The sequence below is a fragment of the Porites lutea genome, chromosome 6, assembly GCF_958299795.1.
Source record: "Porites lutea chromosome 6, jaPorLute2.1, whole genome shotgun sequence".
Taxonomy (NCBI): Eukaryota; Metazoa; Cnidaria; class Anthozoa; order Scleractinia; family Poritidae; genus Porites; species Porites lutea.
In genome coordinates, this window is record NC_133206.1 from 15,550,650 (window position 1) to 15,569,542 (window position 18,893).

The window sequence follows — 18,893 nt, forward strand, 5'->3', positions numbered from 1 at the left end:
TTATTCCCCTGGTCTATTTAGGTCGATAGAAAGATCTTAAACAAGTTGAAGTCACTTTAAAAAATGTGGATCGCTCCTAGAAGGTGCCTTGCTTCCAAACTCTTCCTAGTTCATTGTAGATCTCTTCCGCTGGGAAGGGCTGTCTTCAGATGGCTAACAGTTTCACGCAAGCTTAATTGTATGACAGCACAGTCTGACAGGCCTCATATTGGTATTGTGGGTAGTGGTCCTGCAGGATTTTACACTGCGCAGCAAATTTTGAAGGTCAGTAGTTCTAAAGTGACCAGCTGTCTGTCTGCCAGGTTAATTGTGTTCTCAGCAAGACACTGTGAATCTCAGAAAACCGTAAACATCAGAAAATATATTCCTTGAATATAATGTGTTGCAAGGAAAAAGCCAATTGAATGTGAAAAACCTAAACTGCACGTAACAAATGGGTTGCGTGAATTTAATGCTGGGGTAACCCTGTGATAAACTAGCATCTTTTGTGGGTGGTGGTGGTTGGGGGGGGTTGTAGAAATATCTCTAGTTGCTTCACGCCAAAAAAGAGAAGTTTCAGCCTGACAGCCCTCTTGGCTTGAATGTAGGCTTTACCTTTGCACTAATGGTAGCCACTTTACTTTTAGTTATCAACCATATTTAACCATATTTATTCCCTAGTATAATAATTTTTAACATTTTATTTTGTCATTCAAAGCAAATTTTTCTTTCTTTTCATTGGCCGAGAGCCCACCATGTCACCTGCAAATAACTGCCTACAAATAATGATCTGCTCATGCGCAATGCTGTCCAAGTGTGTTTGGCTGCAAATAATATTCTGCACATGCGTAAAGGAAACCGTGCTTTTCTCCTTCTTGCGATCGCTCTTGCGTGAAAAATGGCAGATCACTTCGTTTCCCGAGGATATTCATTAAAAAAACAAACTTGGTGATTGAATTATAAAACATTATTATTGAACTCGGTTATCGCAAAATATTGTGATTTGTCGGTGTCTCGCTGATCAATTATTTTACTCAGCCTTCGGCTTCGGCAAATAATTGATCTGCTTGCCACAGACAAATCATGATATTTTGCTCAACCTCTTCCAATAATTGTTAATTATTTGTAATTTTTGCACATGACCCCACAAGCTTGTAGCTTTGAATTAATATTGTGTATAAATAAAGGTTGTATGTATGACTGTATGTATGTAACCATATAAGGGAAATAATAATGAAGTAAGTGCTTTTAATTATCTGCAGTCCCATGATGGTGCTTTGATTGACATATATGAACGCCTTCCTGTTCCGTTTGGCTTAGCAAGATTTGGAATTGCTCCTGATCATCCTGAAACAAAGGTACAACTTATCAGCAAGCTTGTTCATTTGTGTACACTGTAGAACATTGTGAGGTGAATCTACCTCATGGTTCAGTGACATGGGAATAGACAAGGTAGGTAAAAAAATTTCAAGGTCAAGAAAGTTTGCAAAGTCAGGGAAAACCCTCTTGACAAAGTCATTTATTGTGAATAGAGAGGAGCAGTGTGATGTCCTGTTACCATTTTAGCACAACAGGAAGGTTAAGCAACAATGACGGTGACAGCGACAAGAACAGCAAAAAAAGCAACAGATTTATATAAGCAATTCAATAACTTTTGCACGTGCGTCACAGTTCTCTGTACACTTCTTAGCTGTCATTGCATGACCGCAACATGAAACTTCCTAATTTCATGCTCCAGCTTAAAGGAGCACAACAATTTCCTTTTTCTTTTTCTGATTTTAGATACGGTCCTTTTGGATTTAACCCCAGAAAATTTCGCCAACATTTGACAAATCAAATGAAACTGAACAAGGTTGCTGAAGTTTGAAACAGTGTGAATTCATTTTTGAAAGACATTTTCGGTTTGTTGTCATCCAGAAATTTTGCTACCATAGCAACATGACATAACGACTTCTTCTCTCTCTATATATATATATCAGGAAATTTTGCCACAAAGTTTTGTGAAAAGTACTGAAGAGAGTTTGATTCAGAAAATTTATGCACCAGAATACTGGTAAGGAATATTAAAATAGATTCCTTGATAAAAATAATGTGAAGGGATTAACAAAGAGTGTTCACTGCAATGAAAATGTAATGAAAGTGAAAATCATCCAGACAGCAGGGAAAAGTCAGGGAATAGTTAGCAAACTTTTTTTGTTCCAATGAGTTGAGTTGTTTGCCTTGCAACAAGTCCTGTGCATATAAGTCATGTGGTACTTCTTTTTGCGTCGATGTTAGCAATCTTTTTTTATATGTTCTCTATTTTCTTGTCTTGTTACCAAAAGTAAAGATGTCCTACTGTAATTTAAGAGCTACATAGACCGGTCAAAAGTGTTCTTTATATACATGTTATAGTCCACCCCCAAATTACAGTGTACTTCATATTCAAAGCTTTCATGTAGATGATAGAGGACGCAATAAAATTAACTGCTTTCTGGATATTGTGACTAGCTGCTTGTTAATTTATTACAGAACTGCATAAATCAGTTCTCATCTACAGCCCAGTCTGAGAGGTGTTCATTTTTTGGAAATGTAAACATTGGAAAAGATTTGAATATTTCAGAGTTGTTACAAGCCTATGATGCAGTTATTTTGGTGAGTGTAGTAATGTTATTGGGATCTGCAATCCTTGACATTAGAACTTGGGTCAATATAATATTGTTATTCTTGACTTCCTTTTCCTTCTCCGTTTCATTGTTTGCCCCAAAATTGGAGAAGCCAGCTGAAAAGCCATAACTTAACAAAATTTGATGAGAGAAAAGTGAGTTAGACTGCTGTCCTAACATTACCGCGGCTCGCATTCAGTGGGCATGACAAGAGTTTCATGCCTTTTACCATTCATTAATTAACAAACTCTGTTTACAATGAAAAACATGCCAGACACATTCAGCATCCATTTTGCATGTTTACAAACATCTGCATTCAACATTGAGAAAATGGTTAAACGTGCCCAGATAAAAAGCCAGACATTTCTGACATGGGTCGTCTTTCTGCGTCTTTGTAGCGTAATTGTAATTCGTTTGGCAGAAACCATATTTCTCATTTAAAACTCCCCAGACGTCTGAAACAACATTCCCCAGGCTGGGTATTGATCCTCAATACCAAACATTTTCGCCTCCTTTGTGTGTTTTTTTTAACCCTCTGAATTTGATTCAACTTGCATACAGAAAGTTGGCTACTGTGTTTCTCACAGGTGCATTCATTTGGTTTGTTTTTATTTAGTGTTATGGTGCAGAAGATGATAGAACATTTGGAATACCTGGTGAGGTACATGTGTAAAACAAAGATAAAATTTACTAATGATTGACAGGGTTCTCTGGAAGCACCAGTGAGTGGTGAGATTCACCATCTAGTCAAACAGCAGTGCAGGCTACTCAAAAGATAATAATAGGTGGGTTCACACTGGTCTTGTCAAGTGCACTTGAAGTGCATTATTTTGAATTGCACTTGATACTAACTTGTGTGTGAACGGGTCTTGTTTCACGTGGCTAGTTGTACTTAGTTGCCACAGAAACTTCAAAGTCTCAAAGTGCTGAAGTGCAATCTCAAGAAAGGTCAAAACCTTCCTTGAGACTGCACTTATCCAATCAAAGTGTCGCAATCTTATGATCAAAGTGTCAATCATCTCGAGCCACAACTTAACTCTCTCGCGTGGTCAAGCAAGAAATGATGAATGAGAATACTCAGTGATCTCCACAAAATATTGGTAGGTTTTTTCAGTTCTGATCCATGAGCTGGTTTGGAAATTTCATGTTTTCTCCAGGCTTTTGATTTGACAGACACATTGTTAAATACAATACTTGGCCCTGGAAACAAAATGACATATATTCCACAAATAGGGATATTTCCCCATTTTGTGATTCATTGAATGCACTTTATTGTTTATTTTTTCAACCCGTCCAAGCCAGTTTTACATGTCTACCTGCAGTACTAAGGTTTGTTGAAAGTGTCAGAACCTTACCTAAGCTGTTTAAGAAAAGAATACAACATCTGGAATATGATTTTAAAAACTTGAAGCAATGAGCTCAAAAGATTGGCGCGGATGGCTTTAAAAAGATCAAAGAAGGTTTCCTCTACTTTGATTTACCTAATAAGATGAAACCATCGGTTGCATTTTTATCCTTTTGTTTTGGTACTGTTCAAGATGACTGCTGTTGTCTACGGCTCCTGTATATGGAGACGTTTTGACTAAATAAATGCAAGGCAGCGTTTTCCTGTGTAGAGCAAGATTAGTTCCCTCCAAAACTGTTAACTTTGACTTGAGTGTGAACTCCATTTCTTGCAAAAAACCTAAGTGCACTTCAAGTGGTTTCCAAGAACACTTGAACTGAAGTGTACTTCAAGTGCACTTAGGGGTCTGGTGTGAACCCACCTAATTTTGAAAGTGTCATAATAAATTGTTTCATTCAGTGTGAAGCCAAACATATGGTAGAAAATGATGCAAAATATTTTCCAGGTTATTCAAAATGTACATGTACATGTGCATGTACTGAAGTGCACTTTCCAGTAGGCCCTCAAATTTGAATTTTCTCAGTTTTTAGCTTCAACTGGAAATTTTCAGGAGAACCCTGTAATAATATAATTTAGGCTGTCCAGTCTGTCTAATCATTTGGATTGACTTGGGTCATTTTGCCTTTTTTTACTGTTAGACAGTTTTTCAGTATGTAGCAGTTGTGTAGTTTAGATGAAAATAATAAAACAGCTTTGACAATGGAAATGGAATTGTTATTTGTAATAAAAAAAGTGGTGCATTTTCATTGTTGAGTCAGTGAGTGAGTGGGTCAATCAGTGAGTCACTAAACTTTCTGATAGCCATCAGTCAGTCAGTTAGCAGGGTGGTGAGTCAGTGAGTCAATCTGTCACTCAAAGAGTCATTCAGTCAGTCAGTCAGTCAGTCAAGGCTGGTCAATCTGTTAGTAAGTGGATGGTCTGGGTGTCAGTCAGTCACTGGATTATTGTGGTACTATATCAGTTAAAGAGTGAGTCAACTGAGTAGATAAAAAGAATATCAGTGTAAAAAAGATTGAAAGACTGATGTTTTAAGCATGAACCCTTTGTCGGAGCAGAACAACAGATTTTCAACTGACTGACTAACTAGCCAACTGTCAGTCAGTCAGTCAACGAGTCTTTCATTCAATTGGTGGGTTGGTTAGTCTGTTAGTTGGCTAAGAATTTTTGGTTGTTAATAATATCATTATGTTTCAGGATTTACATGGGGTATATTCAGCAAGAGCATTTGTAGAGTGGTATAATGGACTACCTGCTAATTCTCAAGTACGGTGTTTTTTTCTGTAATGGATATCATGCCACACACAATATTTTTAATGTTTTACATCTTTGATTTAATTTTTTTTGTGGTGTGACTACATATGTTTAGTTTGTGACAGTAGCTTATTATCTAGGACTATCTATAGTATTTTGGTAACTTGACTAATTTTACGTCATCCATTAAGGCCAAGGGGTTAACTTTCAGGATATTGTTGCTGCAAAATTTTCTAAGAAGAACGTGAGAGCCTTGTTGGGCACATACTGTTACCAAACCAATTCCAACTGCATTTTAAAAGCTTTCTTACTTCTGATTGGCTCAGAAAAAAAGGTTCCCTCAAATAGAAAGAGTGGAAATTAATTTGGATGTTTCAAGAAAATGTTGACTAATATTAAGTGACAGGGCCATTCTTGTTCGTCACGTTAAGTGGCTTACCTGTGGTTATTTCCCCTTAAATGTTTTGTCCTGATTTGTGGACCTTGGGTTTCCAAAGATGGATATTGGTGTGTTTGAGGGTCACTAGCTAGAACTACTGTAAGTGAACAAGGAAATAAATGCGACACTTCTATTTGATTTTATTGTACACATAACATGTTTGTTGTTAGCTAGAGCCAGACTTGAGTGCTGAGACAGCAGTAATACTTGGACAAGGAAATGTTGCCCTTGATGTTGCCAGGATCTTGCTCAGTCCTGTTGAACGTTTGGAGGTAATTAATTCAGAACTCACTTAAAACACAGACAGAGTGACAGAAAGATAGATAGCCAATCAGATGTACAGACAGAAAGACCGATAGACCGGCAGACAGACAGACTGGCAGACAGACACTCCAGACAATCAGTTGAACAATCAAACGGACAGACAGATAGGTGCATGTTTTTTTATTCCTTTTTTTCCCCAGTCTGTAAAAATATTGGCAATTAGGCCTGAGCAGCCTTTAGCCATGCCTGTTAAAGTTATCATCATAAAGTTCTTTTATCTTTTTGTTCCTTAATGATGCAGAAAACAGACGTATGTGAACATGCTATAGAGGGACTGAGGAAAAGCTGTGTGAAAACAGTTCATATTGTAGGCAGAAGAGGGCCATTACAGGTGAGATATGCAATAGTCAAACCTCTACTAATGGCCACCTCTCTACAACAGCCACTTTTTTGGGGTGGACAGTTCATACATTGGCTCTTGTTTAAACCCCTCAACAACGGCCACCTCTCTACAACGGCCACTTTTTTGGGGCGGACAGTTCATACATTGGCTCTTGTTTAGACCCCTCAACCACAGCGACCTCTCCACAACGGCAACAGCCACTAAACTGTGTCCCCAACTGCCAAAATAACTTCTCAACAACGGTCACTTTTTTTTTCACCAACCATAGTTAATGGAGGTGACTGGTTATGAAGCCCGGCAAACATCAAAGGAGCAAACAAAGATGCCAAGATTTATGTTAGAAGGTCCACGACCCTGCACAATCTTTTGTTTTGCGTTCATACCTTATGCATGAATTACGTAACCAGCACGTTTCTATTGGTTAGTTCCTCAGTACGGAGTAAACAACTATTGTGTTTTGTGCAGGGTCAAGGCCAAAAAAGAGAACAAAAACATACAACAAAGAACTTTGTCGGGTTTCATAACCATTCCCTCTATCAACTATGCACCAACTGACAAGAAAGTCAGGAATGGTGGCAAAATTTGATCCATATGGCACGTTGATGATTAATCACGGCAATTGTACTTTGATTGTGTTTCATTCATTCTGATGCAGTAAGCATAAATTGTCTACAATGCTTATAGCAGATGTTTTGAACCCCTTTTCATTTTGTCATGTTAACATTTTGATTCAAAACATTATTTAAGTTTTGTGTGTGTGCGTGTGATTGGATTACCATTATGGCATAAAGTAGGCGTGAACTTGGCACAATAAACACGTTGTACTCCCCTTAAGAAAATTGCCATATTACACCCTCTACTTCCCCATAATGGCCACATTTCCACATCAACCACTTTCTTCCATCCGCCGTTGTGGAGAGGTTCGACTCTATGTTACCAGCCTGTATATCTAATGGTGGCATTTGATCAAATGGTGACAACTATTAGTTAGGTATCCTATGAGGAATTAATGTTTAGGATTCAAAAGTGTTCTAATGCATGGCACTTTACTGCTTTAATGTATCACTTAAACAGGCATGGAAAGAATTCTATCCTTTGAAACTGCAAAAAACACTGTGGATCATTCAGTTGACTGAGACCAGACTTCAGTTTAGTATTCAGGAGACAATTTTGTGGAGAATGAGAGCAGCGTTTTCAGACCTTTCTGCTTTAGCACTTACCAAAACAATGGAGAGCTTGTCTTCAGGCTATTTAATGGACCAGAATGATTCCTTGGGTTGCTCTTGAAATTAAAAAACTGCAATTTATTTGATTATCCAGACACTTATCCAAAGATATTGTATGCATATAATATTGCTACATTCTACTGCACTAGAAATTAGTGAATTGCATGTTCTTTGAAGTTGCTGTAACTATTTTTGATTTTCATATGCCTCTTAAATAATATAATATTATATTTGTCTAGGTAGCATTTACCATCAAAGAGTTACGTGAAATGACAAAATTAATTGGCTGTAAAGCTGTGTTTGATCCAGAAGATTTCAAACCAATACAAGAAAAGATTACAAGTAAGTCAGTATAAAAGAAAGCTGATCAAGTCGAATCTATCTTATATTTACCACTGTGCTCAGTTGTGTCTGTCCTCCTTCTAAAAAAAGCTTCCCAACAGTTGACATCACTCAGGGTGCAAAGAAAGTCAGTTTTAGAGCTTGCCATTTGGGCAGGCTGTAGCTACCATCTTGGACAAAAAGTGTTAAGAATTTTGCACTTTCTTACCCACATAATGCGTATCCCCCGGATTTGGTACTGCTATGGCCCCTCCCCTCGCCCCACCTTTGTCAAAGTTGTTTAGTGAAGGTCAGAAATGATCCACCTGGACTTATACATTTTTTTTTTGGGGGGGGGAGGGGGTAGTATTTGTAGTTGCCAGTGCTTTCAAGAGCTTTATCTTAACATCCATTTTTCTTAACATTTTTGTCCAAGATTGTAACATGTACTAAAGAGTCATTTTAATTATTAAACAAAAATTCACTTGCCCATCAAGTTAAGGATACAATTTACTAACCTGTTAACAAAAGCCATTAGTCCCAGGCTACTGGACACAATTTTCTTTGCATACTGATAACTGGGAGCCAGGAGATAACTGACAACTGTAAGAACAAAAAAGAACATGACTGTGCGTTCATAGTTAGCTGTGCACATATTGAAATGATTTTTTTTAAGTAGAGTTGAAAAAGGGTAAGGGTAATTAAGAAATTCCTTTCCCTGATAAACTTGGATCTTTCTGGTTCATTAGGTTTCTTTTGTTTTCACTTAAAACAAAGAAAGGCAAAGAATTCTGATTATGTTTTTGCTAGGAGAAAAAAGTGGCAAAAAAAGAATTTGCAGCAATGTTTAGCACAGTAAAACGGGCGTATGTGACAAATCAAGAATGTGACAGCCCCAAAGCGTCACATAGCCTAGTTTTATCCCAAGCCCCAATTACATCCTAAGGTTTTTTGTTGCATGAATTTAGTCCTGCCATAAACGATGGACTTAACACTTAATCTGTTTTGTGTTGATTGATTCTTGTTTAATACAGGCATTCCACGACCCCGGAAAAGACTCACTGAACTGATGTGCAAGACAGCACTGTAAGTTTGCCTCTTTATTATCACATTATGAAACTCTTCAGCTCAAAACAACCTCTGCGTCACCATCCTTTTTACAGTCACATAAAGTCTCATTTTGGGTGGTTTCCACAAAATGAGGTTGGTGATAACACTGACTTTAACCATACAACACATGCAATGTTATCCACATACACTTTCATTACATGTTACAGGTCAAAATTAAATTCCAGTTAAAGTTTTTTAACCTAGGTTGATTCTCTGTTTCTTTTTGACAAACTAGATGAACACCCAACTTATAACTGCAAATCCTGGGACACAAAGCTTTGTGGGGATCACATGACCAAAACTAGATCAAATTATAAACCATAGCCACATTTTGTGATTTTTGAGAGACCATTTTTCTTTCAGTCTCTTTGACAAAGCCTTATGATATTGTATAAATTTACATTTGTTTCATTAATGGAAGGGATGAGAGCATTTCACAGAAGACTGCTAATAAGGAGTGGACATTAAAATTTCAAAGGAGTCCAGTTGAGATGTTGTCAGCACCAGGCGGAGCAAAACTATCTGGAGTCAGATTTGAAATCAATGATTTAGTGGAGGTATGTTTTTGCTGAACATTCTATTATTGAATGATAAGCATTAACTGCAGTGGGGGACTTGCCCCCTGAGAAAACAGCCAACATTTGGCGACGCCACTACTGGTTTCCCCGTAAATGACGTCTGAGAAACAAGTGCAGAAATTCCATACTGATGATGCGACACTACCCAGATCTGTAGTGAGTGATTTGTCGTCAATATGGAATTTCTGCGCTTGTTATAATTCTCAGACGTCATTTAGCGTGGAAACCAGTGGTGGTGTTGCGAAATATTGGCTGTTTTTTAGTTTAGGGGGGATTTTCTTAGAGTTGTAAATTTATAATTATTTTCCTTTGAATACATCTAATTAAATAGCAATTGGCAGTTTCACGTTTTGTGATGTACCCCATTCAAACTACTACTTGTGACAGTTTTAACCCATTTGCTCCTGGAGATTTTGCCGAAAAACGCGTTTTGAAGCTAGTCGAGTGGTTTGCTGGTCACTGTTGTGCTATAAAGAGCTAAAACTTACCAGAAACCGGTTTACAGGTCGTACACTTCGCGGCCTTCTGATCCAGATGCAAATAATGCTGAGTTTTGCGTTAAACATTTGAAGGCTGAGTTTAAAAATATCAAAATGGGGCTATTCGTGAAGATATATTTGAATGAAAATCTTGTCACACTATTAAAAGCAAAACAAAGTAATAAACACCTTTTGTGACCATAGATAGAAAAGTGAAGAAGAACTTAACCCAACACAATGTTGCTTTTCCATCCAGAAGTAGTTTTGCTGTTCAAGAACATTGTTCTTAGGTTGCAAAATACACAAATGTAGTTTTTCTTCAAAACGTAAAGATCACTTTTATTTACGTTTTCCAAATTTACACACAATGGTAGAGACCAGCAGAGACTCTACAAGGATACAAAGGACTGCAGTTCAGTAGACTCATCCCAGCCAGTGCCATAAAGTAAAGATCGGTTTTTCCCGGCTCTGAGGAGAAACAAATAATTATGTTTTGTTTGTCATCACTACAGCAAAATGATGGATCAATTCAAGCAAGAGGCACTGGTGTATATGAGGATTTGCCCTGTGGGCTGGTGAGTCCCAGGCTACTTTAACTAATGACCTCAGCTGGCCAGGGAAGAGAACAATAATATAATATAATATAAGTGAAAATATAACATAACATAACACAACACAACACAACACAACACAACACAACACAACACAACACAACACAACACAACATATCATATCATAATTATCATATCATAGTATAGCAAACCACAGCACAGCACAGCATAGCATAACATAGCACAGCATAGCATAGCATAACACAACATAACTTGGAATAACTTACGCGACAACCTTACAACTCAAGTCCATAGCCTGTCCTGCTTCAAAAAACATTGCAGAGATTTTATAAGAATAAGATAAGGGGCTTTGATCATTGATCGCCCACATGTTACTTGTGATTAACAGTGTGTGTTACTTTTGCTGACAATTTCTTTTTGTTTCTTTTCTACAAAGTAACTTATTATTAAATTGGGTGGACTAGCCCTTATGGTTCTTCTGCTCCCTTCTAGTCCCTCCCCTGCTGCTATCTTGTGTCTGTGTTATTATTTTGTATGCAATGAAAAATGGATTACAATAGAATAAAATTAAGTTAACATAACATAATATAATCTGATCAATTGATCAGATAGACCTTCCATCTCTAAGAGGCTGTCAACACTTGGTGCTGGGTACCGGCACAAAATGGTGTTGTGTTCACACTTTGAGTACCCGATATGAGACTGTCTACATAGTTACTCCATTTCGCCCTGTCGGACGCCATTTTGAAACATGAGCTTAGCAGCGAGAACAAAAAATTGTGTTCACACAGGAAGCTGGTGCCCACTTTTGTGCCCAAGTACAGAGTTGAGACCTTGTACTCAGGCACCCGCACTGTGCCCGAATTCTAGCGTGGGTACTTGAAAAAATGGTGTGTTCACATTAGTGCCCAGTGAGTACCGTACTCGGGCACCGTGCCCGGGCACCAAGTATGAACGCTGCCTAAATCTCTCGCGAGTCAGTCATAAAATGTAATTTAATCCATCAATCAATCAGTCAATCTATAAATCAAGGCAATGCCCTAGTTGTACCTTATATTCATATACAGCAGGATGCTGGAAGAGGAGAGGCAGCGAGTTTAAGCCTTAAGGTATTCTTAAACAAAATACGTAAATTAGGGTACTGATTGAAAGTCTCAGGGCTGATTTTTGAGAGCCTATCAGGGACGAGAAGAGATGTCGGTGTCAGGAGAGTGGTAACTGTATCTGTTATTGAATTTGTTTACTTGCAGGTTTTTCGTAGCATTGGATATAAAAGCATCCCAATCGATGATCAAATTCCTTTTGACAAGAGAAGAGGGGTAATACCAAACATAAATGGCAGAGTTATAAACACAGGTTTGAACTCAGTTATCACGTACAATTAATCATATTATTGGACAAGGCTGCGGAGTCTAATAGCGAGAAAAATCAAGGCTGACGCTCGTAATGCAAGAAAACCTCGATATCTCTCACCTTCGTGTATTGCCAAGAGCCACTCCCAATAGCTTTTTATCATGTTCATGCTTGATGAGCGTTTATTAATCAAAGAGGAACACCAACACTCTATTCAAATTTATGGTTGCTGGAGATGTGAGCTTAGAAGTGATAAACAATAGAGTAATGGCTGTTTCCTTGACTGTGAGGTTTCAGGGAAGTAACTCAACTCCTTGTGTACTCGCTGGTGATTTTGGAGTTAGATGCACTGAGTTGAGTTGTCGTTTGCTTGGGGGGCTGTTTCTTTTCGTCGCGTGCGTTTTATGTGGGTGAAGCAACCAGGAAAATGGGCGAAGAAAATTGATTCCTTGTCCCTTTGCTTAAGGTTCTCAGTCGTTACCAAAGTAGTTAGATTAAAACGCTGTTAGATAAAATCTGATCTTTTCTTATTTGTCTCGAAAGGTGGCAGTCAAGGGACATGCAATGAAGCTCCCCCTTTGATTCCAGGTAAAGTATTTTTGGCTCAACTGTTGAATACTATGCCACTTTTAAAATAACCCCTAGGAATAGAGGTGCATAAGCGAGTACGCATTCACTTCTTATCCAAATGTCAGATTTTGCACTGTGTATTCGCCTATCCAGCTCTTTCAGGTTTCAGCTTGGAAGTGGCAGAGTATTGTGCAGTTACTCATTCTTAATAAGCACTTCTCGGCGTTTCTCTGACATTCCTGTGAATTAGACTGAGTTGTTTTCTGAAAATTACCCAAAACCCAAAAGCAAAATCTCAAAATTGACCGGATTTCAGTGGATTAATGAGAAGGGAAAAGTATTACGTAGAACCTGTGCTGGACGCCGTACGACAACTTACCCTGGCAACGCCCTAAAAATATTTAACTGGTGTTTACGCGGGAAAAGTATGCTTCTGTTTCCAATAACAAGGGCGGGAAATGTGTGACTGTTGCCAAGATTGGAACATGTAAATTGTGCTAAGGGCGGAAAACCTACCGCTGAAGCGGACTGTTGAGTTTGAAGCTGCTTTTTTTTGCAGTGACTTCCCTCCGTGAAAGAATTAGAGTTTTGCACCTTTGAAGCTGGTATAGTTTTGAACTGAAAATCAACTTCCTTCAATCTGTATCGTTTATAAATTGTTATGAAATTTATGGTACTGCTGCTTCTTTAGGACTTTACTGTAGTGGATGGGTGCGAAATGGTCCAGTAGGTGTCATAGCTACAACGATGAATGATGCATTTCAAACTGGGGAGCTTGTTGTGCAGGATTTAAAGTCAGGTGAGGGACTTGTCAGAAATTACCAGGGGGGGGGGAGGGGGGTGGGAATTTTGAATTTGGGTTCGGAAATGAGGTGACCCATCCTTGCAATGGGAGTGAAATTTGCAAACCCTCCCCTTGACCTTGGCCTAAAATATCATGACCCTCCCCCTCTTGTATAAATGATAAAATCTAGTCGTTGCAATACACTAAGGTGAGTCAGTATTATGAAAGCTCAAGATATATTTCTAATCTGTTCTTTGTAATTCATATACATACATTTTAGATTACAGCATTAAGAGTCCGACTCTGACTCTGACAGCTGATCACTCGACTCTCCTATTTCTCCCAGGTTTTTTTTTTACAAAATAAAGAACTTCTTTTTTCTTCTGTTGGTGAACCTCTACATGATCACGGGCACATATTTGCATGACCCTCCCCCTTTTGACGGCCCATTTTTTATGACCCCTCCCTTTTCTGCGGTCTCAAAAAGTTGTGACCCTCCCTCTGTTTCTACCCCCCCTCCTCCCCCTCTGCTAATTTATGACAAGTCCCTGAGTTAAAAATGATGATGATGACGACAACGACGACGACACGACGACGACGACGACGACAACGACGACGATGACGATGATGATGATGATGATGATGATGACGATGGAGGTTGCGTTGACGATGGTGGTGATGATGAAGATAATGATGATAATAATGAGCTCAGTATGGACTGTCCACCTTTTCTCTTACACCCCTCGAGTGACAGCGAGCGCGTAGGGACAAAAAACGCTTCTTATTTTATCTCCTCCTCTGGCTTACGCCCTCATTCACTAGCGCCTCGGCTCCGCTCGTGCGTGCTACACCGATAACTTTGAAGAAAATAAGAGACTGCTCGCGGTCTAAGCTCAGTACCACCAAGAGTATTTACCACTGGTATACTTCATAACAGATATCCAACAGGTATATCATGTTTTCCGCATTTAAGAGTTTCCTCAGTTGTAGAGGTAGTTGTTGTTTCAAAGAGTAAAGCAATCAGCGGTTGCAAGAATCTAAAGTCTAAAGACTTAAGTCGGTCTCCGAGCAGCCTGTGATTTAACTCGTTTTTTGCGCAAGATATCCTAGCCTGCTAAAACAGCCGTTTCTCCTCGCTTCTTAACACTAGGGAGGGACGTCTGCGCCTCAGCCACAGAAATTCCATACTGATGACGTAAATCAATGTTTACATAATAAATCCGGTAGTCGTGAAGTTCCAAATGTCCAAAAAAAACGTCAAGGCATAATGTTACTTACATAGTTAGTAGTCCGACTGGTGTCAACCTAACCTCTCTTTCAAGAGCCAATCATTTTCATCGCCCTAAGGGAGTGTTCGTATAGAATAGAATGCATTCCTGCGTTTGCTCCCTTTTGCTTTCATCATCACCGCGATTACATCTCTGCGGAAAAATATTCTTTTCCCCACACCCCCATCCCTCTTTGCCATCTGTCGGAAGACCTTCTATGCGTTTATAATTTAGTTTAGCCATTGGGCGAGTTTCTTGCCGCACCCCTGCTGAAAATAAGATGTTATTTAGTATTGACGTTGTTATCTAATGCGTCTTTGTTTGACAGTCAATTAAACTGCCACTCGGACAAGTGGCCATATAATACCAACACTCGAGTGGATCTCTGTGGTTTTATAAGCGTGACGTCAATCATAGCTCCCCAAGTTACTTTTAGGGTATCGGTATAAAAATTTGTTCGATTTTATCTTTCTCCTGGCCGAGTTTTGGTTAACTTTTGTGCTCTTCTGCGAACGAACACTAGCAAAACTCAAATGCTTCCTCTAAATTCGTTTTTGTAGGACATTCATCGCGTTTATATTTGACCTTTGTAACCGTCTGTCTTTTGTCTGTCGCTCGTAAGCAATAGCTATAGAGCAGCAATAGCAATAGCTCCTGACCAGATTCCGGACAGATTTCGCGTCATCAGTATGGAATTTCTGTCGCTGAGGCCGCTGTTTTCTCAGGCTTAAGATATCTAAGTGTGCATAAAAATACAATTTCTTTGTCCACACTGTTCTTCTGCACCGTAATATCGCCTGTCTTTTGCTGCTGTAAGACTCGTCTCTGGTGTTAGGAGTTGGGTTCGCCGTGCTTTGGTAGTGAGAAAATCCCATCGTCTTCTCAAGTGTTGCCGAGGTTGAAACTCGTCCGCTTTCTATTTAAAGGTAACGTAAGGACGAAACGTTCCCCCAAAGGATTTTACGCTCTTGCAAACTCGTTGATCTCCAGAGGTGAGTTTTCCTTCATGTTTTTATTGCCGTATAGAGCGATTTTCGTATGACCTTGAAAGATTGCTTCGGTAAGTGTTCGTTGTTTGTTTTATCAGTCAATGGATAAAAAGATCAAAACATTGACTCTTCGTTTTCACGCCAAAGAAAACCCTGATATGGAGATGGCATTGTTCGATTGGCCAATCGTGTTGCAGTATGATGTCAAAGCAAAGTATCGATTGATTTGTAGAAAGTTCTCGGGCATGAAGTTTTTTCACCCGAGCGTTCGCTTAACCAACCGAAAGCCACGCGCGTTGTATCCGTTCGATCAACCAATGAAATCGCTCTATTCCCGTTCGTTTCTTGTTTCTGTTTTGTTCGCGCGTTTTCATTTCAAGGTCATACGAAAATCGCTCTATCGTTGCATTCCGTCCCATCCTCCTTTCGGTCCTATTCACTTTCATTCGCGGTTATTCCAATTCATTCCATTCACTGCCTATTTACGGAAATTCCGTTCCTTTCGATTCCATTCACTGTCTATTTCATTCCAATCTTTTCCATTCTATTTACTTTCTATATTCAGGTTAATTTCATTCCATTCCACTTCACTGTTCACTATCTATTAAGGCCATTCCCATTTCGGTCATTGTTTAGTTAATTTCATTCCATCATATTCACTGTCTATTTAATTCCGTTCCAGTTCCGCTCCGTTTCAATAACTGTTATCGTTCCTTCCTATCTATTAAATCTCCTTCCTCTCTCTGATGTTTATAGGTGTCCGGCCTGTGTTTTTTGATCAGTGGCACAAAATTGATCAAGTGGAACAAGAACGAGGGAGAGAACTTGGAAAGCCACGGGAAAAAATAATAAACGTCAAAGAAATGCTTAACATCGCCTATCAACGCGAAAACAAGGACAGAACTGAGTAAACCGGCTTAGTAAACTGAAAACATTGATTAATTCAACACAATTACTGATGCAAGGAAATGCAGGAGAAACACATAGATGAAACTGCACGAGAAAAACCAAAAGAAAAAGATCATACTGTCACTTAAAAGAACAACTCCCCACTTTGTCATCTCTTCCGTGTCTCTAAATGAAATTTCAAATAGTTACTCAAATGATGTCTGAGTAGAATGTGAAACCTCTTAAATACTGACCGTAAAGGGACAGAGAAACGGAGGGACAGGGAACTAGATGTCCCATTATCCACGTTACTGAGGTGTTTATATTACATAACCGGAATTTGATGGAGCTCGGTATCTCTGGTACCAAAAGAACTTTTTGTAACAGAGAGGATTTTGTATTATAGACGCAGAAGTTGGGTGGAGTTTGCCAGCTTTGGGACCCTACTACAGAGATGTCTGTATTAGGAAGGCAGGAACTGGATGAAGTCTGGTGTCTTTGGGACCAATAGAACTGTCTGTAACAGAGGTGTCGGTATTATATAGGCAAGAATTGGATGAAGTTTAGTGTCTTTGGGACCAATATAACTGTCTGTAATAGAGGTGCTGGTATTATAGAGGCAGGAGTTGGATGAAGTTTGGTATCTTAAGGACCAGTAGAACTGTCAAGAATAGAGAGGTTTCTGTAAGGAGAGGTTCGACCGTCATTTCGCCGATGATGTCAGTATACCTTGCAAGATAGATGATTTAAACTAGTCAACATAGCAGGTCAGAGCCGGCACCTTCTTTTCTGACGACTGGTCCCACTGAGATTACTATGTAAATTTGATATGTGAGCATGACCACTCCATTATTACTCGTCGATGACTCTGCAACGGAATGGGCCCTTGCAGCGCAGTTAGTCGCTAAAATAGACTCTTGACAGCTGGTCAGTCAAGTGGTACAAAAACGCCATTTTGGAGAACAAGAAACGCGGTGGGACAACCATTTCAAACGGTGGAAGGTCTTCTTTGCTAATCAGCTGTGGAGAGTCTATGTCAGCGTTCTGGAGGCCTAAGGTGAAAATTGTTATTTTCCTGTCTATGAAACGACGGAACTGTTTTGGGTTCTCTGTCATCCTAGCACAAATATGAGGCGTTCAAACAACTGTTTTTAAAAAATCTATGCATCAAGAGAAGAAAAATAAAACAAATTAACGTCATGTTAAAAGGCTTCTTTGCTAGTTGAAAACTGAAATACCTCTTGACAGGTAAAAACTTCGTAGATGAAGCAATACTTGCTCCACTGTCAAGGTAACTTATTAAACTTCATTTAGATCAAAAACGGAACTGTCAAACTTTCATGTAAGAAGTAACTATGTTCAAAAAGTGGAAGAACAAGAAAACGTGAAACTGATTTGAATCTTGCTTTCTTCCAGGATCGAAATGAGGCAAAAAAAAAAAAAAGAGAACAGAACTGGGCAAGTAGCCTGGGGCCGGTGGGCAGAGACCTCTCGATCTCCCCTATGCAGAAGCTCCTCCTTCGTATTCCAATGAAATGGCTCGGTCGATTTGGACTATGCAAAGAGGGAAACGGTTTAATCCATTCTCGTTCTCTTCCCAGCGTCACCCACGGCTTCCTTATTTGGTGATGTCTCTCCCCAGTCTCCCCGTGACTGAGCGCGCCAAAACAAAAAAATACTGATGGCCTTTGTGGCGAGGTAGCCGTTGGAAGTTCAAGTTCATTTATTCACACTTCTTCAATTACAATACAACAACAATACGAAAAAAAAAAAAAAGAAGTAAAGACAGAGCTAACTATACATTAAATTAAACGTATAACAAAGGAAAAAAGTGTATAGCAGCCAAAGGAGCCAAGCTTTCGAGTTGGCTACTGCTACAGAGCGGTTACAAGTGGGTGGAGGTTATACAGTACTGGTAAAAACTATTTAAATTAAATAATTGAATGAATAGAGCTAAATAACAGATTAGAGTTGTTCAAGATGCTTGACTGTCAAGTAGAAAGAGTTTTATATTCTTTTTTAAAACTGTTCAAGGGGAGACACTTAATTTTCATAGGTGTTGCTTCTCAGGTCTGTGATGCCACTACACTAAACCTTGCTGGGCCATAATTAGTTCTGGAAAACGGTCTGCACAGGTTTTGATTAGCTTTGATTAGCGGCATCCCTAGTATTATAATTATGGACAGCCAAAGCCGGTTGAACTAAGTCATAGAAGGCAGGAGGTGTATCCGTTTTTTGATATTGAATTTTGTGCATAAGAGCGCCAATTTTTAATTAAAGGAAGAGATTCGACTGCATGAACTGTTTTTTTTTCCCATAATATTCCGCTCTTTTCGTTCTCTCCGGTTGATTTTTGATGATTTGGCCAC

The 18,893-nt window shown here is 39.1% G+C and overlaps 1 protein-coding gene across 1 annotated transcript in view; it reads left to right on the top strand.

The window, feature by feature from the left end:
• LOC140941557 (NADPH:adrenodoxin oxidoreductase, mitochondrial-like) overlaps nucleotides 1–17,722 on the top strand; it is a 17,782-nt gene extending 60 nt beyond the window's left edge. Inside the window, exons 1-16 of the mRNA XM_073390582.1 lie at nucleotides 1–264; nucleotides 1,242–1,337; nucleotides 2,491–2,613; nucleotides 3,241–3,285; nucleotides 5,224–5,292; nucleotides 5,890–5,991; nucleotides 6,285–6,374; nucleotides 7,852–7,954; nucleotides 8,968–9,019; nucleotides 9,465–9,600; nucleotides 10,613–10,675; nucleotides 11,923–12,028; nucleotides 12,569–12,613; nucleotides 13,287–13,394; nucleotides 15,574–15,639; nucleotides 16,393–17,722. The exon at nucleotides 1–264 is cut by the window's left edge and continues 60 nt beyond it. Of these exons, the coding sequence (XP_073246683.1) occupies nucleotides 64–264; nucleotides 1,242–1,337; nucleotides 2,491–2,613; nucleotides 3,241–3,285; nucleotides 5,224–5,292; nucleotides 5,890–5,991; nucleotides 6,285–6,374; nucleotides 7,852–7,954; nucleotides 8,968–9,019; nucleotides 9,465–9,600; nucleotides 10,613–10,675; nucleotides 11,923–12,028; nucleotides 12,569–12,613; nucleotides 13,287–13,394; nucleotides 15,574–15,639; nucleotides 16,393–16,547 (1,560 nt within the window). The 5' untranslated portion in view covers nucleotides 1–63 and the 3' untranslated portion in view covers nucleotides 16,548–17,722. The remainder of the gene's footprint in view (nucleotides 265–1,241; nucleotides 1,338–2,490; nucleotides 2,614–3,240; nucleotides 3,286–5,223; nucleotides 5,293–5,889; nucleotides 5,992–6,284; nucleotides 6,375–7,851; nucleotides 7,955–8,967; nucleotides 9,020–9,464; nucleotides 9,601–10,612; nucleotides 10,676–11,922; nucleotides 12,029–12,568; nucleotides 12,614–13,286; nucleotides 13,395–15,573; nucleotides 15,640–16,392) is intronic.
• The last annotated feature ends 1,171 nt before the right edge of the window (nucleotides 17,723–18,893 follow it).